General features: G+C 38.7%; 1 protein-coding gene across 8 annotated transcripts in view; it reads right to left on the bottom strand.

Moving 5' to 3' along the window:
• The window catches only part of HERC1 (HECT and RLD domain containing E3 ubiquitin protein ligase family member 1), a 228,558-nt gene that overhangs the window by 60,196 nt on the left and 147,336 nt on the right, over nucleotides 1–21,026 (bottom strand). For 6 of the 8 annotated variants that reach the window (XM_026455079.1, XM_026455086.1, XM_026455083.1 and 3 more), the window contains exons 31-39: nucleotides 20,277–20,432; nucleotides 18,411–18,517; nucleotides 17,465–17,575; nucleotides 14,255–14,431; nucleotides 8,488–8,727; nucleotides 8,030–8,113; nucleotides 5,679–6,199; nucleotides 2,170–2,945; nucleotides 315–513 (exon numbers count right to left, since the gene is read on the bottom strand). In XM_026455079.1, coding sequence (XP_026310864.1) covers nucleotides 315–513; nucleotides 2,170–2,945; nucleotides 5,679–6,199; nucleotides 8,030–8,113; nucleotides 8,488–8,727; nucleotides 14,255–14,431; nucleotides 17,465–17,575; nucleotides 18,411–18,517; nucleotides 20,277–20,432 — 2,371 coding nt within the window. The remainder of the gene's footprint in view (nucleotides 1–314; nucleotides 514–2,169; nucleotides 2,946–5,678; nucleotides 6,200–8,029; nucleotides 8,114–8,487; nucleotides 8,728–14,254; nucleotides 14,432–17,464; nucleotides 17,576–18,410; nucleotides 18,518–20,276; nucleotides 20,433–21,026) is intronic. The other 2 variants (XM_026455084.1, XM_026455082.1) reach the window with 2 other exon arrangements.

Genomic DNA, 21,026 nt, shown 5'->3' with positions numbered 1-21,026 from the left:
AAAAAAAGTACTCAAAAACTTAGGGGAAAAAAAAGATCATGGTAAGAGAGAGAATGTTAAGAGTACTTGCTGGTCAGCACCACAGTGATTAGACCTGGGATCACCACTAACTGGCTGTGAGATTTTGGGTAAGTTATTAAACTTCTGAGGGACATTTCCAACTTCAGTAAAATGAGCTTGACTATATGATCTCTTAGGTTCTTTCTAGCTCTAGAACACCAAGATTCAGCTGGGCATACTATTCGTAAGAGGACAACTGTGCCTTCAGAAACATAGGCATCAGTATGGCAGACATTAAAGGTCAACTTCTCTACCTGAGAAGACTAAGAGGCATCACTCCAGGGGATTCGGATGCAGGCACTGTTTCTGTGTCAGTGACTGGAGTGGTGGCAGTTGTGGTGTCCTCCAGAGAGCTGCTCATAAAGGAGGTCGTGCTTGAGGCCGATGGGCTAGTAGTAACTGGTGTCTGTGCCTGCTGGGCAGGGTCACTTTCTTCGGCTTGTTGATCAATCTCTAGAAACCAAAATAAAGGTTAAGAAAGTAGTAAGCATTTGTTTTTTCAAAAATAACAGAGGGAATAAAAAACTTCTACCTTTTTAATTTAAAAGTTTCTAAATATATTTCACAAGCATCAATTTCTATGAAAGATTGACAGAAAAAAATATTCTTACATATATACATCTTTGTATTCACTATTGTACTCATTAGTTCCAGACTCTACAGGCAGTATTGTAATGAGCCCTTGTAATTATACATTTCTGTTTTTAGAGAAGTGGGTTCTCTTAAAAACAAAAAAAGTGTCACTTTTGGTTGTAAGATCTGACAAGAGGTTCTCTAAGGTATCCAATCATTAAAACTGTGTTTCCTTCACACTTTCATTTTGATGCCTATCTTTAATCTACAAATAGGCAAAGATAAAGGCATGTAAATACAAGAAGAGCAAAAACCTAGATAGAAACTTCACGATTTAAAAAGGACAATTTCATTAAAAAACCCACTTAGTTAACATGTCTAAAAGTTTACGAAGTATTTATACATATATACGTGTATTTTAATCTGTTAAGGAAGCCTACAAATAAACATAACTAAAATATGAGTTGCTACAAAGACAAGTAATTCTATTAAGTTTGATAAAAAGCCACACTACTTCACAATCATCATGATCTTAACATTCCTACTTACGTACACCATGTATCTCTCTCTCTCTCTCTCTCTCTCTACTTACTGTCTAAGCTAAGTCAAGAAGAAAAGGAATAAGCAAAAAGGGAAAGAAGAAGGGGAGAAGGAAGAACAATATAAACTCCATGAAGGCAAGGGACTTTGTTTTAACTGCTGCCTCTCCAGAACCTAAGAAAGTACCCAACACAGAGTAGGCACTCAATAAACATTTACTGAATGAATCTCATTTTTATTTCTCAATTCACATTCTCCCCAAATGTGAGGACACAAGATAAAACAGGGGCTCTTTGTTTTTAACATGCAATATGCAGTCTATGAAAGTAGAGACTTTAATTTATTTATTTAAAATGTCTCTGAGAAGATACCAGAATACCATGTATTTTATTTCACTTTTGTTTGTGTTTTGAGACAGGGTCTCGCTCAGCCACCCAGGCTTGAGTGCAGTGGCACAATCTTGGCTCACTGTAACTCTGCCTCCCGGGTTCAAGAGATTCTACTATCTCAGCTTCCTGAGTAGCTGGGATTAAAGGCACGCGCCACTATGCCCAGTTAATTTTTGTATTTTTAGTAGAGACAGGGTTTCACCATGTTGGCCAGGCTCTCCTGGCCTCAAGTGATCTGTCTGCCTCGGCCTCCCAAAGTGCTGGGATTATAGGCGTGAGCCACTGCGCTTGCCAGAATACTATGTATTTTGAGTCAGATCAATAAATACATTTTTTTGGTATGAATTAAGTTTTGTTTTACAAAATGTAGTAATAATTGCTGTGTCCTAACAGTGGTGCAGGTGTAAAATAGCAAAATTATAGACAGAAGATTACTAACATAAAAATAACAAAAAAGAACTGTTTTCCTTAAAGAAAAAGTGATGTGAAACTTGCTTTGACCAAAATTTTTTTTTACAAATCACTTACAGAATGTATCACTTCTGACAATTATGAACATAATCTCAACAGCACAAAAGCAAAAAAAAAAAAAAATCAGATAACATACCTTGCTTAATTTTGCCCCCAAACTGGTCTTCCAAAAGCCCATGAACCACTAATTTATAGATCATGGCTTGAGCTCGTTCAAGATCAGCTAATCCCAATGCTCTCTTTATGGGTGACCGCATGACTGCTCGCTTCACCATGTGTCGCATCAAGAACTGCAGGGCTGCTCGCATCTCCACATCTTCATGAACAACTGGAGAACTTGCACAGTCTGAGTTATGGCCATTTTCAGCCAGAACTTTTGGTATCAGCAACAGCTCAGCATATTTACTACAGCCAAGAAGGGCACTAAGTGATTTCATAGCACCGAGGTAAAGATAGGACAGCTGGACTGCTCTGATTTCTGACTGGGCTACGTCATGGTTTTTGGACACATGTTCATGATTTTTTCTTTTCCCTTCTGTTATTTGATGTTGGGATTCCACACTTGGCAGTGTTGGATCTAAAGAAAATGAAGCGATTTCATTTTCTGATTTGGAGCTTGTGGTACCCTGACTTTTGACATCATCAGATGTTAGGCCTGTTCGCATATCTAAAGCGGATTCACTCTCAGGTTTCTGCTCAACATCCCCTTTCTCCTCGGATTCATGTCGGTGTTTCTTCTCATGTCGCTTGGTGCTCTGTTTTCCCATGTCTTCGTGAATGCCAGTCAGATACGTTAGGTCCAGCAGCACAGAAGCCGTCAGGCCTCGGAATCGCGCCACATCAAACGGCAATGGTTCACAGGGTTCCAGATTATACAATGGAGTATCACTAGGCGACCAAAAAGTTGGGAAGCTTTAATAAAGATCAGAATGACACAGGAAGAAGCAAGTGAGGGAAAGACAGGAGGAAGGTACGGAAAATAATGCAGACAAAATAAGGTGCATCCTGTACACAATACAGAGAATAATTTACACAAACTAGAGAAATCATTACAAACACAGAGAAAAATGAGTCTACTATGAGAAAATGGGGAGATGTGATGCTAAGTGCAGAAGCAATGAAATGTGCACGTGCTTTCAAATAAGAATATTCACTAATATATAACGTATGTCAAGAGTTAGCAAACTTTCCATAAGGGGCCAGAGAGGAAATATTTTAGACTCTGCAGGGCACACGGTCTCAGCTACAACCACTCAACCCTGCCATCATAGTGCAAAAGCAGCCACTGATACAACTAAAGAGATGGGTGTGGCTGTACACCTATACTTACAAAAACAGGAGGTTTGTCAGATAGAATTTGATGTAAGCTATTCAGAAAATCTGTATAATAAATCTAGTTTATAAATGGTTATTTGTAACTTATTTCAGAGAGGACTTCATTTCATAAAAAAGTTTACTTTGCAGTCTCAATTAATGCCTCTATAGTTTAAGCCAAAATATAATTACATATTTCCTGATATTGGCAAGAATTTCCTGAAGTTTAAGAATGATATAATTATACAAAATGTAATAAAAAGCTTTTGCTAGTATAAAGTTTTGTTGTTCTAACCTAAAATCTTGGTTCTATATTACCTTCCTAATCATATTTTCCCCTAGGCTCATTTTTCTTGTTTTATTAATTTACTTATTTTGCTACATTGTATGCATCTTTTTTTTTTTTGGAGATGGAGTCTCGTTCTGTCACCCAGGCTGGAGTGCAGTGCCATGATCTCGGCTCACTGCAACCTCTGTCTACTGAGTTCAAGAGATTCTCCTGCCTCAGCTTCCTGAGTAGCTGGGATTACAAGCGCGCGCCACCAGGCCTGGCTAATTTTCTGTATTTTTAGCAGAAATAAGGTTTCGCCACATTGGCCAGGCTGATCTCAAACTCCTGACCTCAGGTGATCCACCTGCCTCTGCCTCCCAAAGTGCTGGGATTACAGGTGTGAGCCACCAAGCCCCGCCTACTGTATGCATCTTAACAAGGCATCATAAATCCTCTCTGAAACAAGGCAAAGAATGAGAGGAAAGGTAGACACTTCTATGTCACTCTGTAAAGTTGTCATTGGTTTCTTAGCTTGGTAGAATGGAGAGGGAGGTAGAGTCCATTAACCCCTGAAATTGTGTGTAAAGTTTATGTATATGTATTTTTTGGCTAAGATGATCCATAGCGTTCACTAAATTCTGAAACAGTACCACTCCCAAAACACAAAGAACCACTATTTTAGATATTGTTCTGGCCAGGCTCAGTAGTTCATGCCTATAATCTCAGCACTTTGGTAGGCTGGGGCAGATGGATCACTTGAGGTCAGGAGTTCAAAGACCAACCTGGGCAACATGGTGAAACTCCATCTCTACAAAAATACAAAAATTAGCTGGGCATGATGGTGGGTGCCTATAATCCCAGCTACTCGGAAGACTGAGGTGGGAGAATTGCTTGAACCCGGGAGGCGGAAGTAGCACTGAGCCAAGATCGTGCCATTGCCCTCCAGCCTGGGCAACAGAGCGAGACTCCATCTCAAAAAAATAAATAATAAAATAAACTAAAATTTAAAAAGATAATGTTCTATGTCATATCAACATGCAACTTTACAGGAATCACACTGGGCAGTATAATGAACAGTTATATAATATCACCAGTAAATCCATATTTTCAAATGATATAATTATGTAGAATCATTAGATAAATGAGTCTCCTTATCAAAGAAGATACTTGACAAGATGAGTATCCGTTATCCAAAATGCATGGGATCAGAAGTGTTTTGGATTTCAGAATTTTTTCCCCAAATTTTGGAATATTTACATTGTACTTACCAGCTGAGCATCCCAAATCCAAAAATCCAAAATCTGAAATGCTTCAATGAGCATCTCCTTCGAGTGAAAACCCGAAACTTTCTGAGCACCAACATGATGCTCAATGGAAATACCCACTGGAGCATTTTGGATTTTGAATGTTTGGATTTGGGATGCTCACCCTGCATTTCCTTGTAAACATAGGAAATTTGTACTTTGCACAAATCCTCTCTGAATGCAAACACACCTAAATGCTTTTAAATACCCTGTTTGAGTCAAGTAAATGTAATTTTCACATCTATTCAAAATGTTTACATTAAGAGGACAGAAGTAAGTGGTTTTATAAAAAGGAAGAATACTTAAAATTACTGATAATACAAAGCCTAATTTCAGTCCATCAAACATTCATATCCAATATTCAGAGCCTTGCAACCACAAAATGCAATGAACAGATTAGCTGGCTGGCTTTTTACTATGCCAGTGTGTAACGGAAATGATCAAAATGCAAAAAGCCAAATGAAAAATTGGAAGAAGAATCCCACTTAAACATATAAACTAATGAGCTTACCATTTTTTCCCCAAAACAAAACAAAACGACTATGTATTTTTAAAACCCACTAGTATTTCAAAGAACATGAGTTTAGGAAATTCTCCTTTAAGAAATTACAGTACAAACACCTAGTTGCACGAGAAATATTTTTAAAAGTTAACTGGCAGCTCACCTAAAATACGTAATTACTCACTGTCGACAGGCAATGGTCTATTTCACCATTATATACTCGTTTGCTAAAAGTGTAACTCAACAGATCATACCTGATGGTAATTTCTGCTTCATCCCATTGGACCTTGGCAGACGTGCTGCCCTCTTTGACCACTCCCAGCAGCGTGGCATGGCGCCCAGTTTGCTTGTGAACACACCGACCTCCAACTCTAAGACCAGCATCAACTCCTCCTATCACAGCCAGCACAGGCCACACCTCTATGCAAAGAGTCCTCAGCTGCAGCTCTGAGAGGTCAGCGAGGCCATGCCTAGTATGTTTACCTTTCTCTTCCTCTTTGCTCTCCTTCTCCTCTCTCATTTCATTTTCCTCTCGGCTCTGAACCGAGCGGCTTTTCTTTAGCTTCTGACCTGACTCTTTAATACATATCTTAATTTTGTGCAGCCTTTCCATCATTTTTTTATTAATGCAGTAAGTCCAACGGTCTGTTCGGTGAAGGATACGGATGAGCTGAATAGTGGCCTCAGCCAGCACTGCTGCTACTGGACTACAAATAGGGTCTCCTGGAAGTAAGTCTCGGGGTGTGCCACGCATCTGCATATCACAAATTTTCACCTATATAAAAGTAAAGAGGGTGGAAAACATATGCTATTAATAGCTCTTCTTAGACACTATAAATTCTAACATGTAGAATCCCATGTTGAACTAGTATTTGGGTCTCTTCATACTTGTGAATTATATACCAACTCACCCCCAAAGAGTAAGGAAATGTTACAGATACACTGAAGTTAGTAGTAGTATGGTCCACTGGAATAAGCTGCCCTGTTTAAATTTCCTGTAACTCACGAATTCAGAGATGCTAGGACAATTTGAAAGATGAATATAGAGACCAAGCCTTATGTGACTGACTCAATGTAGTCTAAAATAAGCCTTAAGGATATACTCTTTCTCATCCTCAAGACTCTAGAATAATGAATCCTGGACATTTTACATTGTTCAAGGGGTGCAAAAGTAAAATCATACATCTGAACATTTGGAATAGTCACAATCTGGATACACATTGCAAATAAGACATAGAAGTTAAAAGAGCAGCAAAACTTGGCTTCAAGTAATAACTTTGTATAATCTTAGGAAATTATTTAATCATTCTAAGTCTTAGCTTTTCATTTAAAAACTGACACTAATAATAGCATCTGTCTCCTACAGTTAAAGATTAAATGAGATTATGCACATAAAGTGCTTATTAGTACAGTGCCAGTCACACTGTAAATGTTAAAAAAAAAGTTAATGACTATTAGTATTGTGTTTCTCAAAGGTTCTAAAATTTATCAAAAATGCCTTCTAGACAGAAAAAATTGATTGATACATAGTCTAAGGCGCTGAATGAATCTCTTCAAGGTTCACAGATGGCAGAAAGCACCAGGCCATCATTGGTTAACTGCATTAACCAATACTGAGAATATGTTTATAAATAATACTAATGCATTTAAAGAAACATGTTCTTTTCAGCATAAGTGAAAATAACATGAAAATTTGAACCAGAACATGACAGAAACTACTTTGGGCTGCAAACCTACATAGGGCAAGGGATGATATCAGGCACTGGGCTGCATCTTTACTTCATCTCCAGTTCAGTTTTGGTTGCCTGGCTGTCCAAGAAACAGTTCCCAGCTAGCCTTAAATTATAATTACTTGACATTAAAAATATGTATTTTTAAAAACACAGAAAAGGTAATTTTCTTTGTTAGAATTTACCAGGTCCAGCAATTTCATTATGGAAATATTACACATGATATAACTTGAAAGCTTTCTACTACATAATGGTTAGAAATTCTCGAGACTTGACTTAAGCTATACTATGCATTCGCAAGTGAAAGGATGGAGTAGGGGGAAGAAAAATCCACCCACCAGCCCAGGGAGATCACAAAGTTTTTCTCTGCCTGGGTTTTAGATGAGGTGAAAAAGAAAGTTTACAATGGAGGGTATCCTATTACTACTGTTGTCATGAAGTTCAAATTCACACCATCTACAACACCTGAAAATTCCCCCAGCTGCATGAAAGGTAGTTTCCTCATTATGACTAAAACTTCTATTATTCAGCTGATAGCATCTTATTACATTTAAGATTATGTCTGGATTTCTCTCTCATATCCATAATTGCCAATGAATTAGATTATCCCTAAACTAGTTCCTATAGTTCTTGTGACTGTACATATGTTTGAAAGTTGACTCACTGTATTCAAATTGCCAGAATATGAAATAGTGTCTTAATATTAATACATCATAAAGTCAATTTCTGAAAGTAACCTTCTTCTAGAAGAATGGATTACCTAAGTCAGGTACTTTTAATGGCAGAAGAAACGGCTTATTATATTTATAAACTCCATCTGATGCTAAACAATAAAGTAACAAATATTCTTAAATAAAGGTTTGAGACTTCATTACCTTTTCCCCTGGATTGCTACTATAGAACATCACACATGGGTACAACTCTGCTGCATCCACATCTTCAAAAGCTAATTTGGGTTCCTACAGTGTGGCAGTGGTGAGGAAAAGAAAAAGGAAACAAATTTTTTAAATTGATAATATCTAACCACATTAGAACTGAAAGCTTTTACGAGACAGAACAAAAGTTACCAGATCAAATTCTCAATTAACCTTGCTAACCAAGAAAATTCTACATATAATAAGTTATCATAATGTGTTCATCTGTTTCAAAAATCTTATTGGCGTTTAACTATCTTCCTGTTTATTGTTAATAAATGTTTTAAGAACCAGAAAGTATTAGAGAGAAAGGAGAGACGAGTAGATAATCTATAAACTGAATAAATGGCACTTAAATAACCAAGTTGACTATAAATAGAAACAAGAAAAATGTAATGCTTGTGAATGGGTGTCGGTACCTCTCCATTTTTCCCAAAAGAAATGGTCCTGGCTTCCATGTCTAACACACAAGTAATGAAATCTCCTTGAGTAAAGCTGGACAATGTGAGAGTCTGTTCTCCATTGTGATAGAGGTTACCACTGTAGGCCCTATAGAGCCACATATCCGAGGTAGTGCGGTGGTTAAAGTCATGTACTGGCCAGCGAGAAACTCCAACACACGTGCCTTCATTCCCTCTGTTTTCCTTCACAATATAAAACTAAAATAAAAGTGGGATATTCATTAATACTCAAAAAATATATTTATATACTATTAACTGCATTAACCAATACTGAGAATATGCTTATAAATAATACTAATGCATTTATGGAAACACGTTCTTTTCAGCATAAGTGAAAATAACATGAAAATAATCGCATCAATTTAGAAAGATTTTAAAACAAACTTATTCTTTATCTTGCAGAATATTTAGAATAACCTTTGAATATCTATAGTATTTAAAATAAGCAATTCTAACCTACAGCTTAATAATGAAGCTGAGGAAGTATGTTTAGTCCAGAAATTAATGAAAAATTTTAACTCTTTACATATAGATTTTAACTACTCTCTTGCATATACTTTGGTTTAGAAAAAGAGTTAATATGGCAAGCCTGAAACTAGGTGTTTTGTTTTGTTTTTAATTTTCTAAAGAGATGGGATCTCACTCTGTTTCCTAGGCTGGAGTATAGTAGCATGATCATGCGTCACTGAAGCTTCAAATTCCTGGACTCAAGCAATTCTCCTGCCTCAGTCTCCTGAGTAACTAGGACTACAGGTGTACACCATCATGCCTGGCTAGTTATTTTTTGTAAAGATGAGGTCTTGTTACACAGTCTGGTCTTGAACTCCTGGCCTCAAGCAATCCTCCCACCTCGGCCTCCCAAAGTGTTGGGTTTACAGGCATCAGCCACTAAACCTAGTGTGACTATTATTATTTTCAAAAAGGCATGCTTGCAACACTGGTCTTTGGCTAGTATCTGGGAATTTGACTAGTAAAGTTTCTTACACTGATTTAAAGAAAAAACAAAATCAAAAAACTTCCCCTAAGTGACAAACATGACTCACTGACCTAGAACATTTAAACAAACAATGTGGTCTATGCTGAATACTTGCTCTCCTTTTGGGAGTATGAAATTTTGGTACATGTCAGGTTGAAGGTGTCTACATGACCAGACTCCATTAAAAACCTTGGGTTCTCAATCTCTAATGGGGTTCTCTAGAAACATCACACACATGTTATTTTTCTTGCTGGGGAAAGCTTGTGCACTTGTGCTCATGGGAGGGAGAGAACAGAAGGAAATCTATACATGGATTCTTCTATACCTCACCTGTGTCCTTCCCTTATTATCTGGGTATATCCTTACTGCAGCATTATAGTAAGTCTCCGTCATAAGTGTATCAACATGTGGAGTCTGACGAGTCCTTCTAGTGAATCTCTGAATGTGAGGGTGGTCTTGGGGACTCATGACTTAGCAGTGGCAGCAATGAGATTCACTACAACAACCCTGATGCATTAGAATATAGTTAAATATTGCTGGGGAAAAAGAAAGAGACGAAAGGAAAAGATAAAACTCTGGTACCTAGGTGGCTATGGAGTTACACATAGTGTGAAACAGAAGGTGAGCTGCTATCTGTTGTGAAGGGGAAAAGTTACCTATCAATTTTTAAGATAAATCCAACCACAAGAGAGTTGGTTTGCTACCCCGGATGCTCTTGGCCTTGCTAGCTAAAGTTAGGAAAAAAGAGCAGCTTAGGTAAAAACTATGCTGTTCTTTCTTCCAGGAACAACTTCTTTCCTGAAGAGAAAGGGCCCAAATATTCCCACAAGTGGGCTTTAGATGAACCAGAGTAGAAAAATTACTTGTAGTTGCTCTCTCCTCCAGTGGGAGGGAAATGGGTTCAAAAATCCCTGATAGCTTTGAGTGTGGGTGTAGTGGCTAACACCTGCAATCTTAGCACTTTGGGAGGCTAAGAAGGGAGGACTACTTGAGGCCAGGAGTTTGAGACTACCTTGGGCAAGACAGCAAGAACTCCATCTCTACAAAATATAAAAAAACAAACAAACAAGAATAGAAAGGAACTACTCCAGCTATTTTCTTAAGCTGGGCTGCTGCTATTGCTACAGCAGGTTCTCCCCCTGCCACAATGGACCTTGTAAATGCTAAATTGATTGCTAGAGGTTTGAGTAAACTTAAGATGTGAGGAGAGAGGAAGAAAACTTTTAAAAACAGCTTTGTTTTGTGGCGACTACATCTGGAAGTATGATTTTTTAAAAAAGATGCAAAGGCTGGGCGCAGTGGCTCACGCCTGTTACCTCAGCACTTTGGGAGGCCAAGGCGGGCGGATCACTTGAGGTCAGGAGTTCGAGTCCAGCCTGGCCAACATGGTAAAACCTCATCTCTACTAAAAACACAAAAATTAGCAAGGCATGGTGATACGGGCCTCCAGTCTCACCTATTCGGGAGGCTGAGGCAGGAGAATCCCTTGAAACTGGGAGGTGGAGGTTGCAGGGAGCCGAGCTTGTGCCACTACACTCCAACCTGGGTGACAGAGCTAGACTCTGTCTCAAAAAAAAAAAATTAAGATGCAAAATGTTACAAACTTGTAACTTCATAAATGCTAAAGTATCATCCTGATCAGAGAAAGCTCCAAAAGAAAAACATATTAGTGGAACACAACTTACTTGTTTTGTCACTGGTGGGTGGATTGGAATTTAAATTCTATTTTAGAAACAAAACAAGTGTCTATAACTGGTAGGTTTTTGCTATGATTTTTTCCTATTGGAGCCTCTGGGAAAAAGGAGATAAAATAAAAGAGAGGCAAGCTGTAGATGGAGATATAGAGATGTGCTTTTAGTTTTAAAAAACATTCAGTGGCTAATGAGTTCTTATAAAATCATACGTCTAACACTTACAGGCTGATGATTTTCTAGCCTAAGTACATATTTTTGAGTGAGTCAATCTGGACTCCAAGATTGACAAGCAAATAGAGCTTAGAAAAGCCTTGTTTTCAAGGCTGAACTTAAAACACTATTGTCAGGTCGTACACCATCCAGGGTTTGTTTTTGTTTTTAAGCGATGGGGTCTCCTTCTGTTACCCAGGCTGGCATGCAGTGGTGTAAACAAGAGCTCACGATGGCTTCAAACTCCTGGGCTCAAGCAATCCTCTAGCCTCTGCCTTCCAAGTACCGGTACTATAGGCACATGCCCCCATAACTGGCTCCGTCTAGATTTAACTGCTGCCCCAAAAAGCTCACGGCTTGGAATCCTGAACTCACACATTCTAATTGCCTGGACCTGACTCTAAGCTAAAACCTGACACTGTGTGCTCTAGGTTATTTCAACCCAAAGTGAGTTGTGCTCAGCTAAAAGCAGGCACGAGCTGAATGAACAAAACTCAAAATCTGGGACTGTTGTGGATTTGGAACACTCCCCCTCTGTGGGGCCACAAAGTCTGAAAAACATCTTAGATACTGGCTGGACTGTCCAGGTCTCTTTGCAGGTACCCGTGAAAAGAGCTTGATTTCTGGGAGCAATATACTTCCATCCACTCTTTAAGAGATTGTACTTTCAACACCCCCTAGGTGACATCCCAACATGTTAAGCTTTCTAGAATAGCTGCAGTTTGCAACAAGGGACTGATCATTTGACTCTGCATCCCTCACCTTTCTCCTGATAACACATACCAATAAGGCAGTTTATTAAATGAAACTGTTTCCAGAAAGAAACTCATCTTTTCCAGACTGCTCACTGGATAAATGATTAGGATGAAAGACGCAGAAGATTTTATAAACCTATTTTGAAAAAAATAAACTGTAACTGAAATTTTGTCCTGGCCAATTCCTAACCTTTCTGGTTAAGTTGTATATGCAAATGTTTTTGTATGAAAACTCTTCTTCTTGCATCCAATCCTTCTGGACAAAAGGTCTAAATAAAAATTAAAAATGATTTTTAAAAATTAAAAAATTTAAAGTTGTAATTACTAAATGGGACACTCAATTTCATACAGAGAAAAAACAAAAACTCAAGACTTGGGAAAATATGGAGGAGTGGGGAGGGCATTAATGGTCTGTTTTTCAGAACTGTTCCTAAAAGTTCTCTATCTTCTAGGGGGGAAAAAATCTATTGGGCCAGGTGTGGTGGCTCACACCTGTAATCTCAGCACTTTCGGAAGCCAAGGTCAGGAGTTTGAGATCAGCCTGGCCAACATGGCAAAACCTTGTCTGTACTAAAAATACAAAAAATTAGCCAGGCGTGGTGGCAGGTGCCTGTAGTCCCAGCTACTTGGGAGGCTGAGGCAGGAGAATCGCTTGAACCCGGGAGGCAGAGGTTACAGTGAGCCAAGATCAGACCATCACTGCACTCCAGCCTGGACGACAGAGCGAGACTTTGTCTCAACAAAAACAAACAAAAGAAAACAAAACTATTTTGTCTTGAAAGCTGCTGTGAGCACTTTAAATTCAAACTGACTGCTGAGCCTCTCATCAAATTTGTCAAGTCTGTCAAAAGACAACAGTGGGTGGCTCCAGTTCCTGCAATTTCCACAGAACACCTCGAGATGTCATCCACTCTTGAGATAGGAATGATGTCACAGAAAACAAAATCCTTTAAAACCGAATGCTTTCAGACGGTCCCTCTGAAACCAAGACTCAACTTAATTATTCAGACTGAACTGGGAGCACAGAGTGGAAGGCCCCATGGGGGCAGGTGACATTGGTGTCATGTTAACCTGTGCTGCCTATTATATGTTCTGATTAGAGATGCCCTAATAATTATAAACTCTTTGTTTCCAAGGGCAACAGATATGCCCTAAGGGATTATATTTCTTGTGTGTGCACCTTATCATGATAATACCTCAGTCCCGGACTGGCCAGAGTTGTCCTGTGCTAAAATTATGCCTAATCTACATTTTAAAAGTTAAGACAAAAGCTTAAGAATGAAGCCACATGGCTTTTTCAGATAGACCTGTTGGTTAATGAGATCTGTTGTAACTGGGTAAGTCTAGGACCCCCAAAAGGCACAAGTGAAGTCAGTATTACTGGTCTATCTTATCCCGCTGCATGGGGTCCTATTGATAGTTTTACTGTATATACACCATACCCAAGAGATAAAGGAGTAGACTGTGCAAAAGGAGGAGTTAACACAACACAGACTACTATCCTTAGAAATGCCTGCTTGCAATGTTGGCCCTTGGCTGGCATGGGAGAACTTGACTGGTAAACAGTCCCCTATACTGATAAAAATTTTACCCAACTGATATAGGCTGGCTTATTGTATCTAGATTGTACGAACAATATGGTTTATGCTAAATACTAGCTTTCTTTCTGGGAATCTAAAATTTTAGTACATGTCAGGCAGAGGGTACCAATATGAACAGTTCCCTATAAAACCTGTGGGCACTGAATCTCTAATGGGCTTTCCTAGACAAAAACATCACACACGTTGCTTCATTTTCATCGCTAGAGGAAAATGTTTTCTGTGTGACTCCTTATGGGAGGACTATAGCATGATTTTAAACATCCATTAAAAAAATTTTTGAGATAACTTTAGAATTATAAGGGTTACAAAAATAGCACAGAGTTCCTCTATATCCTTCACTTGGTTTCCATTTATATTATCTTACATAATAATAGAACATTTACATATCATGATTTTTTTTTCAGTCTTTCTACACATTTATTATAAGAACCTGGGGGAAAAAAGGACTAAAAGACAAAATGCTAAAAACTACTTAGATTTTCTACATACCTTCCACTGATAGCAGCCAGAAGTTACTCCTGTAGATGCCAATCCATATCCTTTCCCTCCACTGCCATGAGTTAAAATCTGTCCGTTCTCCACTAGGCAACACTGAGCTTTCTCTGGGTCAAAGGATACTTCTTGGATAGGAAGATTCTCATCTTCTTCTTCCAACTCGCCCTGCTTCTACCAGAAAAGAAGCTGGGTCAGTATTTTGGAGTAACCCACATCTCAGGTAAGATACATTCTGAGGCTCCTTGGTTTTATTCCACAAATATTTATTATGTATCTACTATGAATCAGTTGCTGTGCAGGCCTACAGGAACACAATGATAAATAGGGCATGGTCTCTTCCCGTCATTAGTGGACAGAAGACAAATACATAATGCTAGTATTACAGTGGGAGAAAAACCAAAATGACATAATAGGTATAGTAGAAACATAAAAGTGTGTCTAACCATGCTTAAGAAGGACAAGGTAATGTTCAAAAGGAGGTGACTTCTAAGTTGAGTCCTGAATGATAAGGCAGTAAGCAGCTGGTCAAAGGAGAGAGGCATTTTAAGAGGCAGTGTGTACAGCATGTGCCAAGGCAGAGAGGTGCAACAGAGTTCAGTGATTTAAAGACAAGCAGTATGTAAAGACTGGAAGATGAAACTGGCAGAAAACAAGTCCAGAGAGAGAAGAAATCAAATCATGGAAAACCTTGTGTGTCCTATTGTTTGAATTTTACTCTACTGACATTAGGGAAGCCCACACAGAATGATGTATACAGCAGATCTCTGATCACATCTGTGCTTTATAAACATCATTTTACCAAGGGTATATAGGATGAAGGCAGAGAGACTGACTAATCAGCTGCAAGTTCAGGTAAGAAATAGTAAGGAGGCCGGGTGTGGTGGCTCACGCTTGTAATCCCAGCACTTTGAGAGGCCAAAGTGGGAATAGCACAAGGTCAGGAGTTTGAGATCAGCCTGGCCAATAAGGTGAAATCCTGTCTCTACTAAATATACAAAAATTAGTCAGGTGTGGTGGCGGGTACCTGTAATCCTAGCTACTCAGGAGGCTGAGACAGAAGAATCACTTGAACCCAGAAGGCAGAGGTTGCAGTGAGCCACTGCACTCCAGCCTGGGTGACAGAGCAAGACTCTGTCTCAAAAAAAAAAAAAAAAAAAATTGTGAGGGCCTGAATTCATTCATTCAATGTGCATTTATTAAGCATCTATTCTCTGCCAGGTATCCTATCAGGTCCTCCATATTCATAAGTTCTGCTCTCATAGAACTTATTTTGGAAGAGAGAGAGAAAAAAATAAATAAGATAATACAAAGATTAAGTGATATGTTGAAATTAAAGCAGGTGACATGACAAAGAGTGTGTGGCAACTCTCTAGATTGATTAGGGAAGGACTCTCTGAAGATGACATAATTGAGACCTGAATGACAAGAAATTTCTAAGAAACATATCTAGAGGTAATAGCCAGTTTAAAGCCCTAAGGAATGAGCAGGGTTACTGTATTCAAGAAATACAAGAAGAAGGCAAGTTGCTTAGACTATAGTGAGCAAAGGGGAGAGGACAAGGAGCCCTAGATTTTATCCCAAGAATGACGAGAAAACTGGAGTATTTTAAGCAGGAGACCACCATGCTCTGATTTACAATTTTAAAAGTTCATTCTGGACCCTGTGTAGAGAATGGACTTTAGGGCATAACAATGGAAGCAGCGAGAACAGTTAGGAGGTTACTGCATAGTTCAGGCCAGAGATGATAATGGCTTGGAATAGGGTGATGACAGAAGAGATGAGGAGGTAGGCAAATTCAAGTTACATTTTAAAGACAAGCCAACAGAATCTACAGATTGTATGGACGGAGAAATGGGGGTGAGGAATCAAGATGACTCCTAGGTTTTTCACTTGAGTAACTCACTAGCAGGCTGGGAAAGCCTGGGGGAAGAAACAGAATGTGATTAAACTAAGGGCGCCATTTTTGACATACTGAGTATGAGATGCCTGTTAGACATTTAAGTGATAAGACTAGTAGAAGATGGGGATGTAAGTCTAGAATTCAGGAGAAATGCCAGAACTTGAATTTAAAACTTGGGAATCAAGTTTTAAATGAGTCTGAATAACATTTCTTTGAGAAGAAATGGGGATTAACGAGTCTGAATAAGAAATGGGCATATGAGTTAAATAAGGTTTCTTTGAGAAGGAATGGGGATTAATCCAACACTTAGATTGAATAGAAGAATAACTTATAAAGGAAAATGAGAACAGCTCATTCTATCAAAGCAGAAGGAGAACCAGGAAAAGTGTGGAATCATGAAAACCAAGATAGAAATTAAGTTAAATGGAGAGATGGATTCACAAGCTATAAATCAATGGAGGCTAGTGACTACATGCATGGGGACATTAGGATAATCTAAAATTCCCAGGAATTTGGGTTTGGGAAACTAGGTGAATGGTGGTGCTTTCAATCAGAAATGGGACAAATAAAGGGGGGGTGGGGGGAAGGGTTTGAGGGGGAGACACCCAGGCTAGCATTTAAGTTTGGAAGACACTGCAGAGTGATCTTCTAAAACCATAAATCAAAGCATCAACATGCTTTGATTAGTCCCCTGCTTGGGTATGGATGAGACTGCTGGAAAAGCTAAGGATCAAACTCTGTGGAACACCAACATTTTGGGATGAAGGTAAGGTAAAAGTGGCACCAAAAGAGTTGCTTTCAAAAGGAATCAGGATTGGCAGAGAATATAAGAAGATCTAGGAGAAAGCATTTTGAAAATAACAGAAGGCTAGAGTTTCCAGAAGTAAAGCAAGAAGTGGAAAAAACAGGATACATTATATTTAGCAACAAACACTTATCTTTGTCGTTGAATTTTGCATTTTGATAGAAGATAAATGGTCGGGTTGAAGAGATAAGAAGAAGAAAGTGACTGAAACAAAGTGACTGAAACATGCAGATGACTCTTCTAAGAAGCTTACTAGTGCAGGACAAGGGAGAAGACAGAGAAGGCTTCACAGATAAAAATGTGATTCAGGAGAGGAAAAATGAGTTAAGCATGGTCATAAGCTGAGGGGAGGGAATCAGTGGAGAGGGAGACAGAATGCTGAGAGAGGAGATGGAATAAATGATAGAACAAGGTGCCTTAGAGGAACAGGCATTCAGAGACAAGTGACAGAATATTCACTTATGCTGTTAAGAAACACCTTTTAGGAAAAACCAATTACCTGTAGTTTTATTTCTTGTTCTTTTTCCTTTATTTGAATAGCATGTTTGGCCTGAGCAATGGGTGTCTCCCACATACAATCGGATAGAAGGGAAAATAAGCGCTCAACAATCTGTTTTATTGAAGAAAAAAGGATAAAATTTGTAAAAAGTACTTTAAGTATTTTTAGAAAAGCTGTATCATGTTAACCGTAATATTAAGTCACAGGCGAAGTTTGATTATACCAGTGTTCAACAGCTACTTTTAGTGGTTATAAGTTAAATACCACTTTTCAGAAGTAGTAACCCATTAGAAGCCAGGCACGGTGGCTCACGCCTGTAATCCCAAGCACTTTGGGAGGCTGAGGCGGGTGGATCGTCTGAGGTCGGGAGTTTGAGACCAGCCAGGCCAACATGGTGAAACCCCGTCTCTACTAAAAATACAAAAATTAGCCTGGCATGGTAGCATGTGCCTGTAGTCCCAGCTACTTGGAGGCTGAGGCAGGAGAATCACTTGAACTCAGGAGGCGGAGGCTGCAGTGAGCTGAGATCGTGCCACTGCACCCACTCCAGGCTGGGCGATAGAGCGAGACTCCATCTCAAAAAAAAAAAAGAAATATTAACTCATTAGAAAGTGGGTCCCATTTTGCCTTACTATTTAGACCTCTGGTTAGGACAAACACTCTCACATATTTCTTCCTATAGAGGTCCAAACCTAGTAAGAAATTCCAGATTTTTCTTTCCTTCTGACCTTACAGAGTATTCTCTATCCCTCTACTTCTCACACCCCATAACTTATTTTATGCTCTCTCCTTGGGGGTGAAATAATAAAGAAAGCAGTCCTAAAAGTAAATGTTATGCTATTGAATAAAAGACACATTTACAACTGAAGAGACTGTTAAGTACAGATTTGGGTGAATCATTTTGCAAATACGGAAAACATCTTCTAATAACTTTAAAAATAAAAACCTGGGCCATTTGATCATCTTCTACACCAGATTCACAAGCTGGCAGCACAGCTTCAAGGACATGAAGTGCAAGGAGCCTTGTTCTTAAGTTACCAACCAGAGGAATACCTGGAGGGGAAAAGACATTTTCTTATTATCAATGTGACTTAAATTCAAAGTTAAAATGAACTTCTGGGAAAAAAATTCCTGAGGCTGCTAAACATTTATGGATGGAACAAACTTGATTTCAAACTATCATCACAAGAATTCTGGATCCATCCTGTACCCATGAATGTGTATGAATATATTCATGTTTATGTCTCAGTTTTTCTGTACACATAATGGAAAAAGCATTGTAAAAAAGTATCTGTGCCAGATACTAGGCTATGCTACCCTTTTCACACACATATATTCTATTAATCTTCACAAAGTGAACTACAGCCCCATTTTACTACTGAGAAAAATGAGGCTCAGAAAAGTTATGTAACTTGACCAAAGCCACCCAAGCTCATAGAGGTAGAGTTTTAAACAGGTCTGTTAATCTCCAAAGCTCATGATTATTATTCCCTCTCACTGCCTATCCCCGTCCATGCACTGACTGTCTCACAGGGATTGTTAGGGTTAACGGGCAGTAAAGAGACTGTACTTTTCTAAAGTAAGCTAAGGGCCAGGCATGGTGACCTATGCCTGTAATCCCAGCACTCTGGGAGGCTGAAGCGGGCAGATCACTTAAGGCCAGGAGTTCAAGACCAGCCTGGCCAACATGGCGAAACCCTGCCTTTACTAAACATACAAAAATTAGCTGGGAGTGGTGGTGTACGCCTGTGATCCCAGCTACTTGGGAGGCTGAGGCGGGAGGATCACTTGAGCCCAGAAGTGAGAGGTTGCAGTGAGTTGAGATCACACCACTGCACGCCAGCCTGGGCGACACAGAGAGCCTCTGTCTCAAAATAATAAAAAATAAATAAATAAATGAAGTAATCCAAGGTAGAAAATAGGATACTGATACATAAATATGTAATTAAAAATACATATAACTGTAATAAGATCAGTTGAAAATAAATGAATATGCTTTTTCTTTATCCTCTTAAAACTTAATATAAGCCTTACCTTATTAAAGGAAAAAAAAGGAGCAGTTGTAAGTTATACTAATTAAGAAAAAAAGTATATTGAGCATGTAAACATACAAAATACCATGTGCCATAGATTTACATTATGTTTTGGCATACTTAAAACAGACTAGAGATTATGAAAAGTTCTGGAAATGGATGGCAGTGATTGTTGTGTAATATTGTGAGCAAGCTTAATGTCACTAAATTGTACATTTAAATGATTAAAATGGTAAATTTCATGTTATATACATTTTACCACAATTTTAGCAAAAGAGAACAAGAAAGGACTGACTGTAATCTATGTAAACAGACCTTTTAGGGTAAGGACCAGGGATTAAGCTTATTCTATAGAATTGTGATAAATATCAAACAATCAAAAGTCACAATCAAGGCAAAAGAAACCACAACATGTTAAGAGAGACTGTACAAATTCAGATCTGCATCCTGATAATCCAAGAAGCAAGGTCAGAATCTGTGCTAAAATATCATATTAAACAGGATGTTCTCTGCTTACTCTTAGTTTTGTAATCTGAACAAAGAGGATGAAGTTCTCCAGATAAATTCCATGATCTTCTCCAGAGCTACATTGTTTATTTTCTACCAATTTTTACTTCTGAAATTAGAGTTTTCTTTTGATCAAATAGGTACACAGAAAATAAGAAAGAAAAGTCTTCACATCAAGGTTACTCATAGAGTGTTGCTAAAGTCTGGCATTATCTTAATAAAATACAAGTAATATCTACAAACACTCTAAGACAAAGGCAAAGGACATATACCTGAAGAACATTTCTGAGACGCTATATTTAGAAGCACTTCTGTCCACTTTGGGGAAGCCATTTTTGACTGAATCGCTTTTGAAGATACAACTCTGCGAAGAAAAACTAAAAAATCCCCTAGATGGAGTTCGGCTGCGTGTTGTTTCCTAAGAGCAGCTACAGTGAAGAGACAAGTTTAAGTTATAACCAAGAGCCAAAAAGAAAGTCTTATATCACATAATTTACATTGAAACCACAGTAAGCACAAATCTAATTCAAAATCTTAGATTGTCAGCTACTGAATTCTGAAAACTTAAAGAAAAGAATGGAGAAAGGTCAGAAAATAAAGCCTAAACCTGAAACATCTTTTACATCTCTGTAGAATGAAAATGAATATGCTATGATTATGATGACTAAGTAAAATAAAGAATTATTGGTGACTAGAGAACAGAACAGCCTAGGAAGAAGTCGAGCTCCTCCTAATTATAATCCAGTTCCCAAGTATCAGGCCAGTCGCAATGGCTCACAACTGTAATCCCAGCACTTTGGGAGATTGAAGCCGGCGGATCACTTGAGGTCAGGAGTTCAAGGCCAGCCTGGCCAATATAGCAAAACCCCGTCTCTAATAAAAATACAAAAATTAGCTGGGTGTGGTGGCACATACTTGCAGCCCCAGCCACTCGGGTGGCTGAGGCAGGACAATCGCTTGAATCCGGGAGGCAGCGGCAGCAGTGAGCCCAGATCACGCTACTGCACTCCAGCCTGGGGGAA

This window comes from Piliocolobus tephrosceles, chromosome 6 (assembly GCF_002776525.5).
Source record: "Piliocolobus tephrosceles isolate RC106 chromosome 6, ASM277652v3, whole genome shotgun sequence".
NCBI lineage: Eukaryota > Metazoa > Chordata > Mammalia > Primates > Cercopithecidae > Piliocolobus > Piliocolobus tephrosceles.
Note: the sequence above shows the minus strand (reverse complement) of the source record. Positions and strands in the feature narration are given on the sequence as shown.